Genomic DNA, 24,350 nt, shown 5'->3' with positions numbered 1-24,350 from the left:
GCAATATAAAACTATGATTTAGTAGATATGTTACGTATATATGATGACGCAGAATTATGCTATTATGTAAATGTGAACTGTCTTATAAAATATAGAGACAATTTCTTATAATGTTTAATGCTAAATGATAAATAGTTATATAACAGTAAACTTTATAAGATTATAGTTATATATTCGTGTCATTTTGAAATCAGTAAAAATATAAATGATTGTGAATTTTTATTTTAAAACTCGAAAGCATGTAAATATCAATGAAATTAAAGGAGTATAATTTTTTTGCAAAGGTCTTATAGCACATTTAAAAACTTAAAGAGAAGGGGAAATTGTGAAATGTAATAACTTTTTAGTTTAAAACAACATTCTGAGACCGGGAAAATCATATTCATGCTGTGAAATCAAATATTTTATCTACCTCGTCACATTTTTTTTTTTCATGCCAATCTTGAAATAGATGCTGTGTATACATATGTAGATACTTAAAATCAAACTATTTTAAACTATAAATTTGGTTAATAAAATAACTGGTTAAATTAAAAATGCTTCATTTTTCCTTTAACGTCCTGGTTTCATTTGCATATGTTTATAAATTAAAAAACTTGAATGTATTTTTATTAGTTTTATTATCTTGTAATATATAATCGTTCAAGCACTGATGTAGGCTTAAAATGTCAATTTGATGTACATTGTTTATTATTATATTAAAAACAATATTAAAGTGATAACAAAATAAAAACTAAAACTTTAACTGCAAAATGATTAAGCTCATATATGATATCATATTCATATTAAAATCCTTGTTATGACATTTAGAGCAAAATGGGTTTGAGTTTAAAAGTAAAACAAACGGAATCCTTTGTACGATGATTGCGGGATTAGAATCCACATTACTTGCCTTTGCCTTTTTAAATGTACAAATGAAAATGCAAAGTGGAAAAAGGTATGCGATAAAGCTGAAAACACGACTTTTCGTAAATTAACCACAAGTAGCCATATGCTCAGAATATTAAAATGACATTTATGGAATATTTTAGAATATATTTGTACTCAACAATTCCAAAGCGTTTCAGGTGTTGTGCATTCACACGTAAGATGATAGGTTCGCTATGTTGTCCACTAATAACAAGCTAAATATCTGAGCCAAAACAAGTGATGTTTTAATATAAATTAAACTAATGCTCATAATTTTTGCAATAACATTTATAAATAACTATATAGATACATATGTCAATAAACAAATGTCTCTCTATACTACTAACCAGTGACTTTTATCTCTGAATTCATCAAATGCGGTCACATATGCAAAATATTAATCAAATTAAAAAAAAATAATGTTAATAAAGTGATCATTTTCACATACAGTTGACAACTAAATGTCAATTTCATCTTATACTTTTATTTAATATTTTCTTCATTTTATATATTATCTAGTAATGTTTATCAGTTCGTGTTTGATTATGACAAAAAGAAACCACTATAGATAAAAGAATAGGACTGACTGCTTAATTGGTCGGTAGAATATAAATATACGAGAAATAAAGATAAAATATTTTGAAATTCATATTTATTTGTTAACCGTAGCTAAGTGAATTAAAATCATGTTCTTAAAAAATCAGGGATTTGATTGTGTATTTTATTAATAATAGAAGATAAAATTAAATTAAATAAATAAATAATGAAACATAGAGCATATTTCTAGTTTTGTTCTTCGTTTAATATTTTCAAATCTTTCCAGACAAACAGTCAAGAAAATGAAATATCTTGGTTATGAAGATAGAGAGAGTAAGATTATCATTATTGGTTATCATAGTAAAAGACAAGGCATTTAAATAAAATCTAAGGAATCAATTTAATTATTCAAAGTTATATGTGAAGTGTCATTACATCGTATTTCTTCAAAAATTAAGTTACTGAATGAGTGAGCTAAATTCTTTTATCCGCCTTTTAAGCTTCTGAAAATTCTAATCAAAATAGTTTTTAAAACTCTTTTACCACTTGAATACTTTATTTTAGAGTTTTTGAGAATTTTACTAGTTTGATGACAAAAAAAACTTTAAAAATACATAAATATACATCGAAATAAAAAAAAAAAAGCTAACTTTTGAAAACCTTAAAGCACTATTATAGATAATTTTTTTTAAGGATTTAAGGTACTGGCAATGGAATTTAATTAAAGGATATAATTAAGAAATTGTTTATTATAAAAACAACGTCTCTTGTGTTCTATGACTACTGAACAATTAGGGTTTGAATAAAATATTGGATGTATTAAGAGATTAATAAATTTTATAATCCTTGCAACTTGTTCAAACCACCTTATCTCACCCATCCCATTCCTTCCTGAATGTGCAAAAGAATCAAGTTGATATAACAAAATTAGTCTAAAGAAAGTTTCAATAATCCTATTTTTATAAAAAGGAAAATTGTACTAACGTATAATTTTTGTCTTAAAAGGACTTCTTCAGATTTTTTTAAACGCATCAAACTTAACTATATTTTTTTTATAAGTTAATAATTAATAAAATTAGTGGACAAATTGTTTTTTTAATGTTGAAAGTCCCACATCAATTAAAAATAAAATTATAATATACAAGTGAAATTTCACTTCACTTTAAGTCAATTTTGTGGGATATCTTAAATATTTATTATTGATCCTTAATATGTATTTTTAAAGTGGAAAGAAGTAGAAGGTATTTCCATTATAAGTTATACTCCTTATTTGTTAAGACCCATATATTGAAGCATGTTGATAATAAATTTAAGATCCTATAGAAATAAAAATAATAATTCTTTTATATTTAAAATTGATTTAATTTCAAAAGATATTTTATAATAATAAGTATTTTTAGGTTAAAGTGTAAATGGTATATTAATAAATGAGATACGATTTATAAGAGTGACAAAGCGGGTATTGACTCACATATCGTCCTACCTGTTAAAATTTGATGTATCGAATTGAATTTTTTATCTTTATCTATAATGTTTTTCTTGTTAGTCTTTTTTATATAAAAATAAAAAAATTAAGTTTTATATGTTATGTAATAATATTTTAGCTAAATAATTAATACTTACAACTTATATTTTAATTATTTATTATATAAGAAAGAATCCAAGACACCAAAATAATAATTATTTTGTTATTCACTCCAAGACATGAAATAATTGAAAATTTTAAAAAATTTATACGATCGGACATATTTTTAATATATATATATATATATATATATATATATATATATATGTATGTATGTATGTATATAACAAATTTTAAAATAAAAAAAACGACCTATTAGTCTATCTTGTAGCGAAATAGATAAAAAAAATTATCTGCTTTATTACAAGAAACTAATTTTTCTTAATATGAGTGAAAACAGATGTATATGTTTTCATATTTTTTTCCTAATAAAAAATGAAAATTATAATTACAAAAATAAATATAAATAATTTTTACAATTTAATTGTAAAAAAAATTATTTATTTTATAGATGATTATTATTTATTTAATAAATAGTTTTTATTTATTAAATTTAAAAAAATCAAATAAATTTAAATAAACACATTAATGAAAAAAAAAATAACACAAAAAAAGAGAATCTCCTGTATGTAAGAATATGGATGAAATACTAGTTAAAATATCTTGGTATGAGATATCTTGAATTTCGAAGGGAAAAGGGAAAAATTGTGGGAAAAGAAGAAAAAAAAAGGGTTTGTGGGTTTACTGGTGTGGGTCCCCTTGTCGACCCCAAATGTGGCAATAGCCTTCTGATTGCCAAACTCGGTAAAAAAGAGGAACAAAGGGTTGGGAAGAAGCATGGCCTCACCGCCATCCAAACCTCCACACATTTTATTTTCTGTGAGAGAGAAAGCGATGGCATCATCATCTCCATGTGACTATTGGCCCCATCTTTCTCACTCTCTCTCTTCTCCTTCTTCTTCTTCTCCTTCTCCTTCTCCTTCCTCACTCTCTCAAACCCTCCTTCCTCCTCCTCCTCCTCCTTCCGTTGAACATGTCTGGAACGACCTCAAACTCTCCTCCCTCTCCAACTCTCCCGTTGACTTCAACCACTCTTCTTCTCATTCTTCTCTCCTCTCTCTCTCTCCCTCTCACAACCACCACTCTCTTCTCTCTCTCTCCAACGCTTCCTTCCATTCCAACCACACCGCACGCCACAGAGATCAACACCATAATCGCATCATGAAGAATCGAGAATCCGCGGTTCGCTCCAGAGCAAGAAAACAGGTACTCACTCTCCTTCGTTATGCGTGCGTGTGTGTGTGTTTGAATCTTTTTTAATGAATCTTTGTTAATGCTCGAAATTCAAATCTGTTATTTTCTCTGTTTGTTTCGAGCAGGCTCATAGAAAAGGTTTGGAAGATGAAATTGCTCGGTTGACGGAAGAGAATTCGAGACTGAGAAAAGAATTGAAAGAGGTTAGATATTAAACATTGGATCTTAGCCCTTTCAGTAATGTCTGCTTTCAAATATTCCCTATTCTATAAGCAGCCTTTTAAGGAAAAGAATAAAGTCATATCTCTGGGTAACTTTTTCTCCATACAAAATTTTTAAACTAAAATAAAATTAATAATTGGAATCCCTAGCTCAGTAACCAACACCTAAACCATCCCGCAGATAATGAATTCACATTGAAAGGCCCTTTTTAATTTAAGGTTTAAATCTTTTTTTTCTCTTAAGTTAAGTTTTGATATTCAATTTAGTTTCCGTTTTTAAAAATCTCAATCTTTAGTTAATATGATATGAAAAATATATCAAATCAATCCTCATGACAGCACTTAATTAATAATAAATCACAAGTTTTCATATTTAAGTATTTAATATTTTGTGATTTGTTTACGGAAGGTGTTATGAACAACAAATCACTTAATAAAAACTTGTGATTTATTGTTCAATAAATGATGTTATGGAGACTGATACATTTTTTATATTATAGAGACTAAAAATTGACATTTTTAAAAATAAAAACTAAACTGAACATCAGAACTTAACTTAAAGACAAAAAAATGTTTAAACCTTAATTTAACTTCTATTCTAGGCTGTGTTCACGTTTATGGAATAAGAAGTTCAATTATTCCTATTAAAAGAAAGTAAAAACAAAAGAGTGAAAAATTGTGAAATGATTTAATTGACATGAAATATTACATTTTAATATAATTAAAATTTTATGAAATAATTTAGTTCAATTTATTATTTTCATTATTTATTTTATAATAATAAATTTTTTAATATGAATACTTATCTACTATATTATCTATGCAAACATAATAAAATATTCATAATATAATTAGTTATATTAATATTTTTATATTGTAAATATTTTATTATAATTTTAATAATATATTTGTTTTTTTAAAAAAATTCTTTAATATTATGTGAGCGGTTTACCTTTTATTTTTTAACTTTTTAGGGGCTCCTTTTTCATATTTTCTTCGGCTTTCCAGGTGTAACGGAGTCTTATATGTAATCCCGGTATAAACATACATGTAAAATAACTAATAAATTTCTTTGTTTTGTAATTTTTTTTAACAAAATACACTAAAAAATAATATATGTTTAATTTCATGTCGTGACTTGTCAAACTCAAAATCTAACATAAGCCGTTGAAAAGTTTGAGAGATCTAAAATAAATTTAAAACATGGATTCTTTTATTATAATTTTTTTTTTTTTTTTAATTTTTTGAGACATTTTTTTGAAGTCTAAAGTAATTAATATTAAAAAAAAATTGAAACTTTTTTTGAGATCTAAAACAATTGATACTAAAAAACTTGAGACTTTTTTTTAATCTAAACTATAAGGATTTTATTTGAGTCTATAAATATATTTATTAAGTTTAAATAGTATCAATTTGAATTTAAAATGAGTGAGATATTTTTGGTTAAAGTTAATGTGAAACGAAAGGTGAAAGTAGAAATAAAGAGGGTTGAGTTTGAGTTGGTTGGATATTAATCCAACTTATTTGTAGTTGATGTTGGGTGTGTACGGAAATTAATTAACAACAGAGTAAGAGAGTTAATGCATTCTGAAATTATGTTTTGCTTCAGTTGCAGTTCTCTTTATCTTCCTCAGAGAATAGCCCTCAGAGAACCAGTGCTCCCTGTAGAACCACGTCGTCTCCATTCTGAGAAAAAACCTGTGTGCTCAGTCTTCATGTTTTGAGGTTGTAAATATGGCTTCAATTAAGTTAGTATTTTTGCCTATTTTTGTCTTCAGGTTTTTTTTTTTTTTCCACATTATCAGTACTCATTCTTGTCCTGTAACCTCGTTGCTGTTGCTAAAACCATGATTAGTCTCTATCTCTCGAATATCCTGACACGGCTTGTCCTTCTGTTTCGGTATTTCTTCGTCTGGATACCTCCCTCACTTCCAACGTAAAATATTCATATAACTTTGGAGATTTAAAATCAAGCCTTGCATTTCAGATGAGAGGATTATCGTGCTTTAGACGAATATCTTGTATTTAAGTACTTCTAGTATTACGAAACATCTCCAAGAAAAAAACACACATAGAAATGCAATCTATAATACAATTAAAAATATCTTGAAACTAATCTCAAAGTTATAAAGTAATCGAACAATAAAAGAAGATAATAGTTAATTTCCGATTAGTTTAAACATTAATGGGATTCCTATATTTTGTAAATTAACATCCACTAAAAGCGTATTGCAAAAAGCTTCCAAAAGTAGATGCAAAAATTCCAAATATTATCACACGCTAGAATTATAACCAACACTTTTTGTGAAAGAATTTTGTAACAGTCTTCTGAGTTAACAACTCATATTTAGACTTAATTAAAACAACTTCATCATATTCGTAATCATTATCCAGAGCGTAGTCATCTAACATGAGTTTGTAAGTAGACAACTTATCTGCAACATATTAGAAAATAAGTAAATCTCCCATTCTAGAAATAACTTTTAGATTAATGGCCACATCATTGGACAATTGAAACAAGCTTGTTTTAATATAATACCAAAAGCTTGTTTTACCCCATCTCCAACACCCACGTAAAATTATCGATAATTAGATAATTGAACTTGATCCTTTTACAACATCTCACGTTATCAAATCAAGATTGAAGTATAATAAAAAATACGATAATTTATATATATATAAATTTTGAGTTAAATTCAACTTTAAAAAACTTACACAAACATAAATATTTTAAAATAGTATAATCTCCTATTATTCAAGTAAACCTTTATAAAAAAAAGTCGTAGTGATTATTGCTCCAAATTCCAATTTGGGGGTAAGATTATGATGGCGCACGTGAAGAGGAAGAGGGAACCGTGTTGGCGGCATGGCTGGACGTGTTGAACGGTACGGCGGCAGTCGGCATTGCCACGCCTCCTAATCGCGCCTCTCGATCACCTTTTCGTCGCAGAGAAGGGAACAGCTTCGCTGTTCGCAGACAAAGGAGCGATTGGAGCTGCGCTCTTCTTCGAAATCTGAAACTCTGGTGCTGTTCACAGAAAGGGCGCAGAGTTGAAGGCTGAAACTCTTCGTGCTCACTCGCTGCAACAACCAGGAAACGCTCTGCAAGAAAGGGGCAAAAGGGTGAAAACTGGAAAAGGTGAAAACTCGAGATTGAAGGAGAAAATGTGAAATTTGAAAAGTTTTCCGCTTGACATCATAAAAGTGTGTTTCTTTTACTACTGTAGCCTATGGTCGGCCAGACGATACTTTTAAATTAATATTATCTCTATCTTATTAAAATAATGAAATGAAATTGAGTATTTTAATATTAAAATAATTTAATAAGATAAATAAAATTTTATAAATATGTTTTACTATTTAAAACATTAAATATGTTTTAATATTCATTATTTGAGTTTTTTTTAAGAATTTTAATTTATAAAATATTGGTTCGACGATTAGGTTATAGATTTGTTTACTTTCAACTCACGAGACTTCTATATAAAATAAGTAAACTTTTGTTCACTTTTTTAGTTTTCAATTTAAGAAATATGTAAAGGAGATTTTTTTTTTGTCATTCAACCTCTCTTTTTAATTTTTTGTCAATAAATGATATTAATGAAATATTCTAATCATGATTTTGTTGTTTATAAGTATAGTTAGACTCCTTTAATATGTGAGAGTTATTTGAGTTTCTTTAAAGTCATTTTATTTTTTATCGAATAAGGTTGTCCTTAATTTTACGTTATGATGCATAAGTTTATGTTTGCTATATTGTGAGGAAAAATGTTATGTTGATTTGGTAATAATTAAAATTATTGTTTTAGTGTTAATTGTGCTTTGATGAGTATGCTTGGTTATTTGTTGCATGATAACATTGATGATTTTGATTGGGACTAAAATGAACTCGTGAATGTTGATGTTATGAAGTATAAATGGTATAAAATTGATGTAATATTGGGAAGTAAAGATTAGACTGAGTTATGGGTTGGTTTTTTATTTAAAAGGAAAGTTTTGATTAGTGAAAAATTGAAGTAATGTTCAAATGGAAAAATTGTGTTTATGGTTATTTGAAACTTGTTTATGTTTTGAGTTAAGTAAAATCTGATATAGAACTTGTTGATAGTTGTTGGGTTGAGTTTGTATGGTTTTTGATTCATTTTTGGAGATTTTGTCTAGTGAAATTCTAAAGTGGAGGATTTGTGTTAAAGTAAAAGGTTTGGAGTCTGTTGTTGGGTCAATTCTGACTTGTTTAGACTCCTAAGTTGTCGAGTTATGTGTTAAAAAGTGTGGAATTGAGTTTATGAACTTTTGAGTGGTTGAGTTGGTTTACTGCACCTAATTTTTAGTCTAATGAGCAAAGCGGTACTCCATTTTAACCTTGAGTATGTTTTAGCATCAATTATAGTGTTTGAGGAGCCTATTTATTCTGTTGGATGAGTCACAAGTACAACCAAACCATAAAATTTATGTTAAATGTCAAAACTGACAGGGATATGCGATTATCTTACTTAATAATCGATTATCTCAATTAGATGTTGTCTTTGTATGAATTTTCTTTGGAATAATCGATGTGATAATCGATCATCTATAAAAAAATATTAGATTTAAAATTTGTTGGGCGCTTTATATTTTCTAAGGCGTTTTATATTTTCTAAGTTCTTATATGTTTTTCTTGTTTTGAATTCTTTATTTGGACAAGTTAGTTTATAAATTTGTTATACTTAATTGATTGAATAAATGAATATTTATGATCTGTGAACATGTTTATGTGTATGTGTATGGTTGATGAATATGATGGTTACAAGGATTTGGTTTTGACTATATGTATGGTAGATGAACGTAATTCTCTGACTCTCCTCGAGAGATTCAATGGTGGTGCTTTGTAGTGTAGGTGTTGATATAGGAAGCTCAATAATGAGAGTTATTCTAACACTTCAATAATTGTTCAATCTCATGTTGAGTAGGAGATTCAATGATTAAGGAATAGAAGAAGGTCTTAGTTCAAGGTTTTGTATTCTTTGTCCATAGATGGTTGATAAGCTAATCTTGTACCATAATTTTGGGGAAGAGAGAGAAAATATTTGTATCAAATTTGTCAAGTCTAGAATAAATATGTATACTTAAGTTTTTTGTTTGATTTTAAATTAAAATGTATCGTATGTTCAGTTATAATTGCATTCTTTGATTCTTTTATAAAATTAATTTATTTTTGTTGTCTTTTGTAATGATTATCTTAACCACGAGTTTAAACAAATTTCAATGATGAGAAAATACTAGAAAAAAGTAAAGCGAAGAGGTAGAATAGAAAGTTTAATTTCAATATCTTTTATTTTTTTAAGAATATTTTTTAACGTCCTATAATACTGTGAAAGGAAAAGTCATTTTCAACATATATTGATATTCTAAAAATAGTTCATATTATTTTTAGAGTCACTTACACACAAACTTTCATATTTTATTTATAATGAGAAAAAAAAAACAGAAACTTAATCAACACTGAATACTTTAATTTCGGCCTCATCTAAACTTTGGAGTAGAACATATATATACGATTAGATAAAAAGCTTTATTTTTTAACTCTGTTCTTAAAAATAATAATGTGATATCTAATATTTTCTCCATTTTATTTCTATTTCTCCTATCGAACAAGTGATTTAGCAAAGGCGTAAACCAAATAATTTTTATCGGTTTTGTTATGGGATTTTGGTGCTTGTCCTACTTTACACCGATACCAACGTAAATAAAACATGTCATTTATTAGGCGCAAAGCTAATATCGTGGTTAGGTCTTTCTTTTTAAATGTTGTATCTAACGTTCCCTGCATTTTTATCTATCAGAGTACTTTCTTTTATGGTAATATGTCAAATAGAGGTATAAAACAATAGTATCATAATATTTTTATATTTATTTAAAATTGTTATAAATGTATAAAATTTTATATTTTTTTAAAAGTGAAGAAAATAGAAAATAAAAAAATATCAAATAAATATAAAAAGGTTAGATTTGTCAAACAAAATTTCATGTCAAATATCTTTGGTTGTCCAACTAAGATATCTCCATCACATCACATCACATCATATTAATTGCTAACTGTATGTTTGGGTGGTGTAATATTTAGTTGATGGGATGTATTTGAAAAAAAAAATGGAGTGTTTCTTCCTACACCTCACTCATCTCTTTCTGCATTTCACCAAACATTTTTAAATCTTACTATACCCATACTTCCTACTCTTTAAAAGCCTTTTCATATTTTCTTTTTTTTAAAAAAAAAAATAGAAACCTCAGCCGCAACTCACACTTCTACAACCCTACATACAATTTTTGATTTCTTCCGTCTTCTCCTCTACTCTCCTCCGGTGGTAAGAAAATATTTTCAAAGTGCAGTGTGACTGTTGTGGTGTTGCTGTGGAGTGCTGTTAACGTTGATTGGTGGTAGCACTTCCTTGCGTTTTTTGTGGCGTGCAGATATATATATATATATATATATATATATATATATATATATATATATATATATATATATATATATATATATAACTGTTGAAATGGGATTTGTGGGTGTGGTTATTGTAATGGTGTGATTTGTTGCGGGATCGTGGTGCGAAAAGGGAAGGGTGTCGGAAACGGAACTGCAACTGTTTCTGCGGTTAAGGTNTGCCGTCGTTTGGGTTTCGGGGGGGTGTACTGTCTCACCTGCGTTGCGGTTACCGCAGCTGGATCTGTGGTTACTAGCCACCACAAATCGAAAGGCGGTTTAGGAAAACTTTGTTGCCGCAGTTTGATCTGCAGTTAGAGTTCTGTGTTGGCCGGAAAATTTGCTGCCGCAGCTTGATCTGCGGTTCCCGTTTTTTGTTGGCCGCATATCGAAATGCGGTATGTACAAAACGCAGCTCAGACTGCGGTTACTGGAAACGCACATCAGACTGCGGTTTTTTTTTTGCTTACTTTTCTATGAATTTGATTGTTATTAAATTTTAGGTAGGTTTTTATTTTTTGGAATTAGATATTATTTTATATATTAAATATTATTAATGTAATTTATATGATATATTATTTTTGAATTTTGATTAACTATTAATTAATTTATTAACATATCCAATCTGTAGTAGTAGTTAAATAAATGTTGATAAATATGTATTTTTGTATTTTAAGTAATAATTTATATTATTTGTTAAGTATATAATCGAAACATATTTTTTTAATGAATTTAGAAATTTCATTAAATTATTTATTAAGTAAATAATAATTTGTATCCGTATGTATAAATTTGATTTTGTTTAAATGGGGTTAAACGCAACCTGAAATGCGGTTTGACCGTGCCGCAACACGAAATGCCGCAATAATAAACAGGGGTGCATTGATTAATACTAGTTTGAGTGATTAAAATGTAATTTTGGAGGTGCAGAGAGAAACCGGTGAGGTGCAGGGAGAAACATTAAAAAAATGTAAAAAGGAAAAAATATTTAAGGTTACATTATTTATAAAAATTGTAATTAATCATGTTAAAAATAAAATACGTGTACCGAAAATTTATTTTATTATATAAACCTTAATTTAAAAATTATTAATTTTTCTTTTCTTTTCTTTTCAACTCTCTTTTTTAAAGCAATTTGTTTAAAATTAAACAATTTCTTTAGTCTGTGTTGGGGGTATTCTTAAAAATAAAGAAAATGATATAAAGAATGAATAAATGATGTCGAAATTATGGGGTTGTTGGAGGTGCAAAGTTTTGGATAATGGTCGGGAGGATAGCTAAAAGGTTGATTTTAATTTAAATCGTTCACCAATTACAAAAATACAGTTTTACCTATATTTTCATATTATAAGAATCGTATAATATTTTAAAACTATAAACAATATCTTAAAAAGATTCAAGTATCAAAAACATTAAACTTCACTTAAAATGAAATACTAACGATGCATTATTTATATAATTCAGTTATTTTTGAAAAAAAGTAAAATAATTATTTAAAAAAAACAAAAAAAAAACATTTTTCCTTTTAATCACTCGATAATATAAATATATTTCCAGCATCAATGTCTCTATTTAAGTATTACAAAAAGTCCTTAATACTCGTAGTGAATCGATAATGGCGTCGGCGTCAGCGTGTAACTGTTGCAGAAGGAAGCATGTCTCAAATTCACCATCGCCACCTCCAACTCCAACTTCATCTCTTCCACAAATTCTTCTTCCTCCTTCTTCTTCTTCTTATTCTTCTACTCGCATCATCACCCTTCACCAGTTTTTGCCCCTTCATTCATCATCGCTTTCCGAAACTGAACAGATCTTGAAATCCAAAGCATGCACTTCTCACTCTGCACACTCCGATGAACGGTTTAAGCGCCTCATCAAGAGCCGAGACTGTGCTGCTCGATCAAGAGCCAAACAACAGGAATTCATCTATTCTCTCCTTTTCTTTTCTTTTCTTCTTTACTCCGTTATAACACCATTAACGCTCTTTCCTCACAGGCTTATCAAAACCAGTTGGAAACTAAACTTGCCCTTTTAATACAAGAAAATTCCACACTCAGAAGCCAGATAGAAGAGGTCAGCTGTTTCAATCTCTTTCTCTCTCAATAAATTCTTTTCCGAAAACTTAATTTATTGACTCATCCTTTTGCAAGTTTTAATCTTTAAAACCTGTTATAATTTTTTTAACCTAATTCTACCCACCTCGGGTAAGATTGTACCTTTTTTCCCTTTTAAAAAACATGGCACGCATACTGTAATTGCAAACTTTTACTGCAAGAGTACAACGACAACCTGTTAAAATCCTGTCGTTTACCTATTCGGTCAACTGCGGGTTGTACTGAACCATTGTCGTATTGATCGTAATCAGTCCGTTAATTAGAAATTTGTATTTAAAAGAAAATACATGATATACTTTGATAGTTATATTAACTATGTTTGGTTAGTTTTTAATTATCGATGTTAAAATTAATATTGTGATAGTTGTATTTACTTTGACCTGTAATTTTTGGATTTTATAAATAACGACATTTATTAGTAAAGTTAACTTTTTAATATTATATAAAATCATTAATATTATGTATAATTTAATATATTGCGTTAAAAGCATTACTAGTTAATGATACTTAAATTAAGATAATTGAATTTTTATAATAACGAACTTTCGGAAATTTTGATGTTTTTTTTTTCTGTGTACTCTTATTTTTTTTTTGAAACTTTTAATTTTCATCATTTTCTCCTCGTGTAATGATATATAGACAATATTTTTTGACAACATTTGAACATCATCATACGTGTCATTGTGTGAGTCCAAATGATACAATGATATCACTATGAATCAATCACACAATGACATACAATGATGTTTAAATATTGTCAAAAAAATATTGTCTAAATATCTTATCCATCCTCCTCTGTGCTATGCTTTCCGTTTTCATCTGCACGGCACAGACAAATATCACAGGGAAGAGATTTGGACCAGTTTCTGCGGCTTTTAATTGCTGAGTTGAAAATTTTGGAGTTTTTTGACGTTTTGGTTTGTTTTGGTACAGATGAAAATTCGATTGAAATGTGGTGGTGCACCGAAAAAGCACAGTCTCTACAGAACCTCAACTTCTCCATTTTGAGAAGCATCGCTGCAATTTGCTTGCAAAGTGGTCCAAACATGCTCCCGACAACGACGTCTCCTTTATTGGACCCTTTCTCCGTACTCCCCCCATGAAGAAAATATTTCTGAACCATCCCCACACTTTCTTTTATTTACCTCCTTACCACACTTTTCTGTTATTTTAGGTTATAATTATGTTTCTGAAAACCTACCAATGAAACTGGCCCACCAATGCTGTTTAATGTTTCCTACTTCTTTTTCTTTTTCTTTTGTAAAAGGACAATCAAATCCTCAACTATTGGCCTTCTGCATTTTATCATGGAGAAATTACACCTATCTCGGTGATTCCACACTGGTAAAGAAAGAATAAGTGATAAAAGTAATTGAAAAACATGTTTTGTTAGAAATAAACTAAATGGAAAGCCAAATGATTTTATTTGTTTTTAATTTTATTTATTACTATATTATAAAAAACAAAAAACTGATCTAATCACGTTGGTGTTTTTATATGGAAGAGGGTGTCTTCACATGTTCTTAGATTTGGGAGAGGAAACAAAATCTTGTTTCCTAGGATTTTGCTGAAATAAATCTCCAAGGACATGATCATGCATGTGAGACTTCGACCTCAAATAATTAGAACACGTGACTATTAGCTCCAATGTCAGGGTTAAGGTTCAGCCTGTCAGCGAAGAAAACAAAATTATCTTTCCCATCATAGATATAAATTGGAAAATAATCTTTGGAACATAATTTTTTATTAAAAGTTAATTATCTAAAAAAATTAATATATTTTTAGTTTTCCTAACAATAAATTTGTTTTATTTTTTGAATGATTTTATTTATTTTTAATTCTTTAAAATAAAAAGTTATGCATGAACAATATAAATACGATTAAATTGTTGATTTTAAAAGTAACAACATTAAAGTTATACTAATAAATACTTTATAATCAAACGACAAAATAAAACTGATTTAAACTATCAATAGATGATCTTAAACTCGTTTAACCAAGTGATTAGCCTGAACGTCAGATCGACAACTTTGTCAACACGACAAAAAACTACGTAATTAGTGTCGGCACAACATTTTCTAATCATTGTTTCTTTTATCATGTTACATATTTCAGTAAATAAAATATTGTAAATATCGAAAAGCTAAAATAACGAAGTTCAAAAACAAAATTACGCAAACGAAATAATGGATGACACTGGGTTGTTTCACCTTTATCTTCAATCATTTTAGGTTAAATATGTTTTTAGTCCCTATACTTTGGAGCGATTTTGCTTTTAGTCCCTCTTTCAAACTATAGTATAATTTAGTCTTTCAACTTTAAAAAACTCTGGTTTTAATCCTTTTTACCAAATTTTTTAAATTTTATTTATTGTTTCAAAGCGTTTCTCAGTTAACTAGAGTTTTCTAAAATTGAAGGACTAAATTATACCATAGTTTGAAAGAGGGACTAAAACCAAAATCATCCCAAAATATAGGGACTAAAAACATATTTAACCCATCATTTTATCTTATACTTCTAAATCATTTTAAAATTATAAAATTATTTTTTATAATTCAAAAAACTTTATATCTCTTTTTTATATTTTAACAGATTTTAAAATCTTTTAATAAATTTCAAAATTTAATAATAAAAAATTTAAAATCTGTTAAAGCTTTTGAAAAATTATTCAATAAATTTTAAATTTCAGTAAAAGAAATTATTTACTGTATTTCAAAATTCGTTAAAAGAAAAGTCATTTTTCAAAATCTATTGAAATTTTTTTCCTTTTAACATATTTCAAAATTTAATGAAGAATTTTTCAAAACTTTAACTGATTTTAAAATCTAATGAATGATGTTTTTTTTATAGATTTTGAAATCTAATAAAAATATCCTTTAACAAATTTCAAAATTTATTGTCTTTAAAACTACTTTTAAAAATTGAAAATGTAAAGGTGTAAAATAAAATGGTTTAACAATAATCAAACTTTATCTTATTTCATGAGAGATAAGTCACTCATTAATTTTACCCATATTAAAGTTAAAAGTATCAATTTTTTTAGATTGATTGTTCTCTCCGAAATATAATGCAGGTAAATGAATCCAACTTTACTTTTATTTATTTTGGATTTAGATCGAATAATGAGGTGGGGCAAATGAGGTTGTAAATTTGATATATCTTACTGTTTGTTTGAATTATTAGGTTTGGGTGATGTGACATGATAAGACGTGTAATTATTTTACATTTGATTTAATATTTACAGAAGACAATGAAAGTTTTAGAAAGTCATAGCTGTAGTAAACTGAAATAGCATCATGGGGAAGAGAGTGATTCAAATATTGAATCAGAACCAGTCCCTTTGTCAGCATTAAAAACAAAACTCAACATCCATGTTACCATACAACACTATTTTCAACATCTTACAAAGAAATTCTACTTTCAAAACATTGTAAAATAAATCTCTTTTACTTAAAATAACTAAAACAAAATATTTCAAAACTGTGTTGCCATAACTTAAATATCTCAAACAAAATTTATTAAAAACTAACCAAGTTGCCACAAGTCATATATTTTCATTTAAAAGAGAAAAATCAAAACTGTGGTTAAGTAACTTGATATAAAAAATCGAAGTTAGGCATAATATCACATTCTAGTTAACTCATTTTATCCAATCTAAATTAAATTTAAATATTTAGCAATCAGTTAGTTGATATCGAGATTAATTGTCATTTATTGAAATAAATGTTTTATAACAAGTTGTCATGTTAATATACATGAATATTCGGATTTTAATTAAATTTTGTATAAATGAAAATAATCCACAAAGTTTGAAAAAATGGAGCATGACAAAAAAATCATCGAATTGTCTGAATCCGTGGAGTGCGTTTATTCGGGTTTAAATGGATTTTTATTTATGATCTTCAGACACAAACACCAAAACAAAACATTGTAAAGAAAAAAAGTTGTTGGGCTTGACCCAAAGAGGCAAATTCTTCCTGCACCCCATACTTTTGAAAATACCAATATCACCCTTCGGACAGTAAATTTAGACAATGGTGTGTTGGAGTGTTTTGAAGTTTGTAGAAGTAGTTCTGGTGGTGGTGGTGTCTATGAATTATATTTTCGGAGAGTTTTCATTCACGTTTCAGTTCTTAATTGCATTTTCCGGATTGTATAATATTAAATCCCAAATATAAATTTTGTATTCAGGAATATAACATGCCATGAAAACCAGCTAATTAAACCACCGCCGTGAAACAGCGTCTGCACCACATTTTTTATGATGTTCTTCAGCGTCCTCTCACGCCGGTGGCATGAAAATGTAGTAAATTGAGAAAAGCAGTAAGCAGATCAGATTTGAGTGCATTCATGCTGCAAGCTTTCTAATATTTTATTTTCCTGTTTTGAGGTCTGTTACTAAATGTGTGAGAATAGGAGATGCTGAACTCGATAAAACAACAGATAGGGAGGTTGCAGATGCTAGTACATTATGCAGTGAGGGGAAAATGGGGGTAGGTCATCGAAAGGGGTGCGGCGCTGATGGAGAAGATGAAGATGAAGATAAAGCGGGAAAGAATAAAATTTAGATTTTTATTTACTTTTTCATTTGGGTAAGGTTAACATTTTCCTACCTCATGGAGGTGCAGGTGGAGAACATTTGCAGGAAGAAGTTGTCCAGAGAAGGAGATAGTTTGGAAACGAGAGCCCAGTAATATAAAATATTCATTTTGATATTACAAAAGTTTGACTGTCTCATATTAATACAAACATGTATTTTTACTACAATGACTACCCTGATCATTCCTCAGCTATGAGATATAGTCCTGCCGTTTGACTGCATGATCTTTCTGGTATAAAACATGATGAAAGGTCAAAATAATGTGGAATTATATATTATGAGTGGCGAGTATATGAAATCACGTGGTGTATGTGTATAATAATATTGATTGGCAAGCTGTATAGTGTGAATATAATCTTCTGTAACATGTTGCTCCCTCCACTTGCAGATACGGTTTATGGGGTGGCGAGCACCACCATCTACAAACTTTTTATGTAGGGCTTGCTACTATACTACAATTTAGCGTTGAGGCGTAATTGTAATGCGCTGTGGAATAAGAATGCAATTATTAGCTCCACAATCGAGGATGCCTTTTTTTTTTTTTAACACCAGAAGTAGCTTTACAGTATTATATAACATACACATGTGTAGCATTATGTGCTAATGCTACCAACCGCGCATGCTCCCATTGGTTCCTGCAATCTACGAGAGCATAGGAACATGAAAGCCAACACAATTTTCTTGCTATTATTCCATGTTCATTTGGTGTTTCTTGGAGAATCATCATCATCATCATCATCTGCAGAAGCAGGGAATGGAAGTGACAACCAGACTAACCGTGAAGTTTATATCGTGTATATGGGAGCCGTCAAAGATTCTGTTCGGGATGATCATGCTTATCTTCTGAATTCAGTGCTAGCGAGGTAAATTAGTTAACACAACTCATAATCAAAGGAATAATAACGTTATACACAAAATTGTTATATTTCTCTGCCAAGTACCAACTCCTGAAATCAACTACATTTCGTTAATTGGAAGGAACAAGAATGCTCTGGTTCGCAAATACAGGCATGGTTTTTCTGGGCTTGCTGTTCGTTTAACTGAAGAGGAGGCAAACTCAATTGCTCATAGACCTGGTGTGATCTCTGTCTTCCGGGATCCAATTCTGAAGCTCCACACAACCCGTTCTTGGGATTTCCTTAAGGACCAAAGCCCACCACCCAAAACCCACAGCCCAAACAGGGCCTCCAATGCTGCTCCCTCATCAGACGTCGTCATTGGCATTTTGGACTCAGGTTCATTATCTAAAACCTAATTATTTGATGTTATGACGAATTATATGTTTCACAAGTTAACTAACTGATAAACGGAGTTCTATTCAGGTATATGGCCAGAGTCAGCAAGCTTTAGCGACAAGGGAATGGGTCCCGTTCCATCCCGTTGGAAAGGCACTTGTATGAACTCCTTTAACTTCAATTCATCAAACTGTAACAGGTAAAAAATACCCTTAATCAAGCTTAAATGTAAATCGCATCATCATTAACCTTGTTTATTCGATAAATATGATCATTTTTTATTTTGCTTAGGAAGATAATTGGAGCAAGGTATTACCGTGACCCTAATGGAGACAAAGAGTTTGAGACACCAAGGGATGTAGACGGCCACGGAACCCACGTAGCAGCCACAGCGGCGGGAGTCACCGTGCCCGGTGTCTCATACTACGGAGTGGCGGCGGGGACTGCCCAGGGTGGGTCCCCGGAATCACGGTTGGCGATTTACCAAGTGTGCTTCAAGAACGAATGCCCTGGCTCGGTGATTCTTGCGGCGTTTGACGATGCCATTGCTGATGGGGTCGATGTGATTTCGCTGTCGATTGGTTCCACCCCTGGGTTACGATCCGAGTTGAAACACGACCCAATCGCCATCGGGGCATTCCACGCCGTGGAGCGCGGCATTTTGGTGGTTGCCTCCGCGGGAAACGGCGGACCAAACTTAAACACGGTGGTGAATGACGCACCTTGGATTTTTAGCGTTGCTGCCTCTTCGATAGACAGGGATTTTAAGTCCAACCTTGCCTTTGGTGATAACAAAGTCATCAAGGTATTTTACCGTTGTGCCTGTTTCAATTTTTATATTAATATAATTTTTTTTATTGTATTTGTAAATTTAATACAAATGTCATTTCTATATAAGTATAGAAACGTTCCCCTATCAATTGTTTAGGCACATAACGGTTAAATTTCAGGGTGAAGGTCTTAATTTCTCCCCCCTTTCAAATTTACCAAAATATCCACTTGTATATGGTGAGTCTGCCAAGGCAAAGAAAGCCAGGTCAGATGACGCAAGGTATGCACACAAACTATTCGTTAATTGGTCGCACACTAACTTAGCAAGTCTAAAATTCTAGAACGTTTTATTTGCCAATAGTGTGAACTAACGAAAGAATGAGAAACACGCATTTGATCAAGTATGTGTAAAATTTTCAGACAAAATTAACTATATCAACTATGAAATGCAGGCAATGCTTCCCAGGTTCATTCGCTAAACGTCTAGTAAAAGGGAAGATTGTCATATGTGACGATAAAGATCATTCATATAGAACTAGTTTGAAAGTTGATGCTGTGCGGGAGGTAAGTGGAGTAGGTGTGGTTCACATTTCTGACCCAATAGTAGGAGCAGAAAGAGAAGATTTTGGAGACTTCCCAGCTACAGAGATCACTTCTAAAGACGCTGACGTAATCTTTCAGTATGTTAATTCAACCAGGTAAGGTTGCATTGTGGATGAGCTCAGATAACTTTAGAATTCACAAGCTAATTTAATTGTATGTGCATAATTTAATTTGAAGCAATCCAGTGGCAACAATTCTCCCAACAGTTTCAATCCTTGATTTTAAGCCTGCACCCATCATCCCATCCTTTTCAGCAAGAGGGCCTTCAGACCTTTCCAAGAATATTCTCAAGGTAGGACAACATTACAGATAGATCGCTAGCAATTAATTCTTAACTAAAAATAGAACTTGGTTTCTTTGTAGCCTGATATTGCAGCACCGGGGGTTAACATTCTTGCAGCATGGATTGGAAATCACAGAGAAGGCGTTCCTAAACATAAAAAGCCCTCACAGTTCAATATCCTATCGGGTACTTCTATGGCATGTCCACATGTTTCAGGACTTGCAGCTACCATCAAATCTCAAAACCCCACTTGGAGTGCCTCTGCAATCAAATCCGCAATTATGACCACTGGTTTGACCTTTCTTTCATTATAAATTTTAATCATTTAAACCTTTTTTTTTTTTCATTTTTCAAAACCATAATCACCCTTGTTTGTATGTTTGTCAATGTAGCAACTCAAAAGAACAATTTGAAGGCTCCCATAAGAACGGAGACAGGATCAACAGCCACACCTTATGACTATGGAGCAGGGCAAATGACACTGTATGGACCATTCCACCCAGGGCTGGTTTATGAAACCAACACAGTTGACTACTTGAACTACTTATGTTATATTGGACATAATATAACCATGGTTAAGATTATATCCAGATCTGTTCCTAATAATTTCAGCTGCCCCAAAGATTCTAGTTCTCATCATGTATCCAACATCAACTATCCTTCCATAGCAATCTCCGACCTCGAAGGGAAAAAAGTTGTACAAGTTACTAGAACTGTTACAAATGTTGGTGAAGAGAACGAAACAATTTACTCTCCTGTTATCGATGCTCCTACAGGGATAAAGGTCAACTTGATTCCAAATAAACTTCAATTTACGAAAAATAGTAGAAAACTAAGCTACCAAGTTATCTTTTCATTCACGTCGACCATGTCGATGGACCATTTATTTGGATCAATTACTTGGAGTAATGGTAAATATTCTGTTCGAAGTCCATTTGTATTAACTAAGAGCTAAATTAGAAAGAACTATGAATAAATGAAACCCAATATTTGTCAATATGTGAGCATTTCACTATATCTTATATCATTTCAAAGTTACTTTTTTTGTTTAAGGTTACTACACACAAGCTGATAAACATTTAAATCAGTAGTGTTAGAAGTGGTACGAAGTAAAGTTTTATTTTCTCTTGAAGAAAAAAAAATTATATATATATAAATTGAGGGAAAATCATAAATTAATTTTACTATAAAAAATATAACAAGTGTGTTGGTTGAGTTTCTGAAATTTTTCTACAAATTTAAACAAAGAGATTATAATGTCCGTCAAAAAATTATTTTATGTTTTAATTTCTTTATATGTATTTTTTATATACTTAAAAATTTAAAATGGAAAGGATATACATTTTGATACTACTTTTTCAAACATTTTTTTAATCTTTTAATAGCTGAGAATCAAAACTCTCTCAAACTCTATCTCAATCAATAATTTAACGTATAAAACATAAGTGTAGATGCTAGTAAAGAATTTTGGGTTAGAGAAAGTATAATATTTACACTGGTTTATATTTGTACTTGTATTTGTTAAAAAGGTCAATATTATTAAAGCTAATAATAATTGTTCATTTTAAGACTCAGACATATATGATGATAACAATGTTTCAAAGTTCAAGTTATAACAATAAAAAAAGTCATTTCAAACACAAAATATATAAAGTATTATTCGTTTTAGAATTTAGAATTCTACTATAATTTAATTTAAAAAATATAAATTTAATAATTAAGAAGAATATCTCAAAATCTTCTTTGAAATTTTTTCTAAAATATATAAAATGATTTGAGGTATCCTAAAAATCTAGTCACGAGTAATTTATGAGATTTTTCATGAAAAATTTATGTTCTGTTCGCTTTGAGGTAATTCACTGTACAGAATGATTTGCGCAGATAAATTTGCGATTAATAAACTTAGTTAAGAAAATTTGGATGTTATTAGTTTTAATTCTTAAATTTGATTTTCATTCTCAACAGTTTTTTAAAGGCTTAATACCATTTTTGGTTCTTAGTTTGGGGGGTTGTGTTTAATATGGTCCTACCTTTTTTTTTTTTCGTAACAATTGATCCCATCTTTTGAAAAAAATGTTCAATTAACTCTTTCTTGATTACGGCGTCAATTTTCTAACGGTGCTGGTGCCTCCTGGATAAACATTAGCAACGTGGCAGTGTGAGATTTATTGACGTGTAAATTAGAAAATGGGAAAAAGTAATTTCAACACGTGACAAACAGGTTTAACTCTAAAGCAACTTCAGGGTTACCTCACCACTCTCGGTCACGCCCATACCTACTTCTATGCCTTCAAGCTTCTTCGCTTCTGCACCCTCACTCTCTCCGACCTCTCCTATGCATTCTTTTCTTGTTAATACAGGCCAGCAATGCTTGCATTTTCCCAGAGTAACAGCAGGGAGAATATTGATAGTTGTATTAATCCTCTTGTGTTTCCAGTTGCTTTTGGAAACTTTGAGGAATGGCGTGAAACTGGAAATGGAATGAGACTCTTAAAGTTGAATCCAAGAAAAAAAGAAAATCCAGTAGTCAAAAAACTGCTGAGGAGAATGGCAAGGTTCCGAAGGTTTCTCCTAATTTTCAGAATGACAAGAAAACAGTGAATGTTGAAGTGCTTGAACATGAAACTGATTTTGATTCTATTACCAACTCTGGTGAAAAAATTGCAATTGAAAATTTTGAATTCCAAGGTAAGAGCAAAGAACAAGACAGTGGAGCATGCTCAAGTTCAAAAGGTTTCTCCTTTTTCTCAAAGTAACAGTGGGAAGAAGGTTGATATTGAATCATGTTGTTCTGACTATGAGATTGGATTCAGTGCCTCATCTAGTACTGGTGGTAATTTCCTTGAAGATAAGCTTCCAGAGGATAGAGATGTCATTGAAAGTGGAATGATTTATCTGAAAAAGAAGAAAGTCATTGAAAATAATCTGCAAGTGAATGGAAATGACACTAAGGCTCATGTTAATACCGAGAACATGAAATTTATGGCTCTGAAAAATGTAGTCTAGGTTGGTGTTAGATATGTTTCCCCTTATTATCAGAATGACAATGGGAAGAAGTTTAATGTTTAGCCACTGAAAATCAAGTCTGCATGCATGGTTTTACCTACCTTTGGAAATTTAATGGAGGATAAACTGGTGGAAAATAATGGAAGGAAGAATGTTATACAAAAGGTACTTGAAACTCATGCTGATTCTATTCCATTAATATTTGAGGATGAACCTCAAAACATTGGAAATGAAACTCAGACCTTTAAAATTGAATCAATGAAGAGAAAATCCAACAACACAAAAACAACCCATTTGAAAAGGAAGAGACAACTGAACATGCTCAAATTCAAAAGGTTTCTCCTTTCTTTCAAAGCAACAATGTGAAAAAGGTTGGTGCTGAATTATGTTGTGCTGGTGGTATGCTCCTTGAACATAAGCCGCTGGGGGTGGAAATGCAAGTGAAAATGGATTGATTAATATCAAGAAGAAAACCATTTCCAATAAACGGCAGGAGAATGGAAAGGATACCACTAGTAAAGTTAAGTCCAAGAAGACAAACTAGTTCAGAAGAATGTTGCCAATGGTATTAGATATGTTTCCCCTTATTTTCATAGTGATAGTGGGAAGAAGATTGACTTGAAGACAACGCCTCTAGTTCAGAAAAATGTTGCCCATGCTATTAGATATGTTTCCCACACGCTTAAAGCATGTCCGGATTCATGCGCCGTTGATTCACTACATGCCCAAATCATTAAATTCGGGTTTCTCCATTACCCTGTCCTGCAAACGGCGCTAGTTGACTCTTACTCTAAGGTTTCCAGTGGGTTGCCGGATGCAAAGAAGGTGTTTG

General features: G+C 30.5%; 3 protein-coding genes across 6 annotated transcripts; all 3 read left to right on the top strand.

The window, feature by feature from the left end:
* The first annotated feature begins 3,683 nt into the window (after positions 1-3,683).
* On the top strand, positions 3,684-9,514 carry LOC106761574 (bZIP transcription factor 27). 4 transcript variants are annotated; one of them, XM_022781034.1, is made up of 3 exons: positions 3,684-4,237; positions 4,351-4,428; positions 7,267-7,714. In XM_022781034.1, exons 1-3 carry the CDS (start codon positions 3,809-3,811, stop codon positions 7,327-7,329), a joined length of 570 nt encoding a protein of 189 aa, XP_022636755.1. In that variant the 5' UTR covers positions 3,684-3,808; the 3' UTR covers positions 7,330-7,714. The 4 variants fall into 4 exon arrangements, with proteins under 4 accessions (XP_022636755.1, XP_022636754.1, XP_022636756.1 ...); XM_022781033.1 differs by lacking the exon at positions 7,267-7,714 and adding an exon at positions 6,062-6,339 and having other exon boundaries at positions 3,685-4,237; XM_022781035.1 differs by lacking the exon at positions 7,267-7,714 and adding an exon at positions 9,265-9,514 and having other exon boundaries at positions 3,686-4,237.
* Positions 9,515-12,375: 2,861 nt separating this feature from the next.
* Positions 12,376-14,323, top strand: LOC106761583 (bZIP transcription factor 27-like). The gene is made up of 3 exons (XM_014645143.2): positions 12,376-12,824; positions 12,902-12,979; positions 13,954-14,323. The coding sequence occupies exons 1-3, from the start codon at positions 12,522-12,524 to the stop codon at positions 14,026-14,028; spliced, it is 456 nt and encodes a 151-aa protein (XP_014500629.1). The 5' UTR covers positions 12,376-12,521; the 3' UTR covers positions 14,029-14,323.
* A 3,842-nt stretch (positions 14,324-18,165) lies between these two features.
* LOC106760858 (CO(2)-response secreted protease) lies at positions 18,166-21,511 on the top strand. Its single transcript, XM_014644292.2, has 9 exons — positions 18,166-18,483; positions 18,599-18,855; positions 18,943-19,054; positions 19,147-19,660; positions 19,806-19,906; positions 20,079-20,324; positions 20,407-20,521; positions 20,593-20,803; positions 20,905-21,511. The coding sequence occupies exons 1-9, from the start codon at positions 18,224-18,226 to the stop codon at positions 21,465-21,467; spliced, it is 2,379 nt and encodes a 792-aa protein (XP_014499778.1). The 5' UTR covers positions 18,166-18,223; the 3' UTR covers positions 21,468-21,511.
* Positions 21,512-24,350: the final 2,839 nt, after the last annotated feature.

This window comes from Vigna radiata, chromosome 5 (assembly GCF_000741045.1).
Source record: "Vigna radiata var. radiata cultivar VC1973A chromosome 5, Vradiata_ver6, whole genome shotgun sequence".
In the NCBI taxonomy this organism is placed as follows: Eukaryota; Viridiplantae; Streptophyta; class Magnoliopsida; order Fabales; family Fabaceae; genus Vigna; species Vigna radiata.
Note: the sequence above shows the minus strand (reverse complement) of the source record. Positions and strands in the feature narration are given on the sequence as shown.

Bases quoted from the DNA above. Each gene is read 5' to 3' on its own strand.
- LOC106761574 (XM_014645133.2), top strand. From the start codon at position 3,809: ATGGCCTCACCGCCATCCAAACCTCCACACATTTTATTTTCTGTGAGA. The intron at 4,238-4,350 runs GTACTCACTCTC...TGTTTCGAGCAG, and splicing joins GCTCCAGAGCAAGAAAACAG to GCTCATAGAAAAGGTTTGGA. The intron at 4,429-6,055 runs GTTAGATATTAA...GTTTTGCTTCAG, and splicing joins TGAGAAAAGAATTGAAAGAG to TTGCAGTTCTCTTTATCTTC.
- LOC106761583 (XM_014645143.2), top strand. From the start codon at position 12,522: ATGGCGTCGGCGTCAGCGTGTAACTGTTGCAGAAGGAAGCATGTCTCA. The intron at 12,825-12,901 runs GAATTCATCTAT...CTTTCCTCACAG, and splicing joins GATCAAGAGCCAAACAACAG to GCTTATCAAAACCAGTTGGA. The intron at 12,980-13,953 runs GTCAGCTGTTTC...GTTTTGGTACAG, and splicing joins TCAGAAGCCAGATAGAAGAG to ATGAAAATTCGATTGAAATG.
- LOC106760858 (XM_014644292.2), top strand. From the start codon at position 18,224: ATGCTACCAACCGCGCATGCTCCCATTGGTTCCTGCAATCTACGAGAG. The intron at 18,484-18,598 runs GTAAATTAGTTA...GTTAATTGGAAG, and splicing joins CTGAATTCAGTGCTAGCGAG to GAACAAGAATGCTCTGGTTC. The intron at 18,856-18,942 runs GTTCATTATCTA...AGTTCTATTCAG, and splicing joins CATTGGCATTTTGGACTCAG to GTATATGGCCAGAGTCAGCA.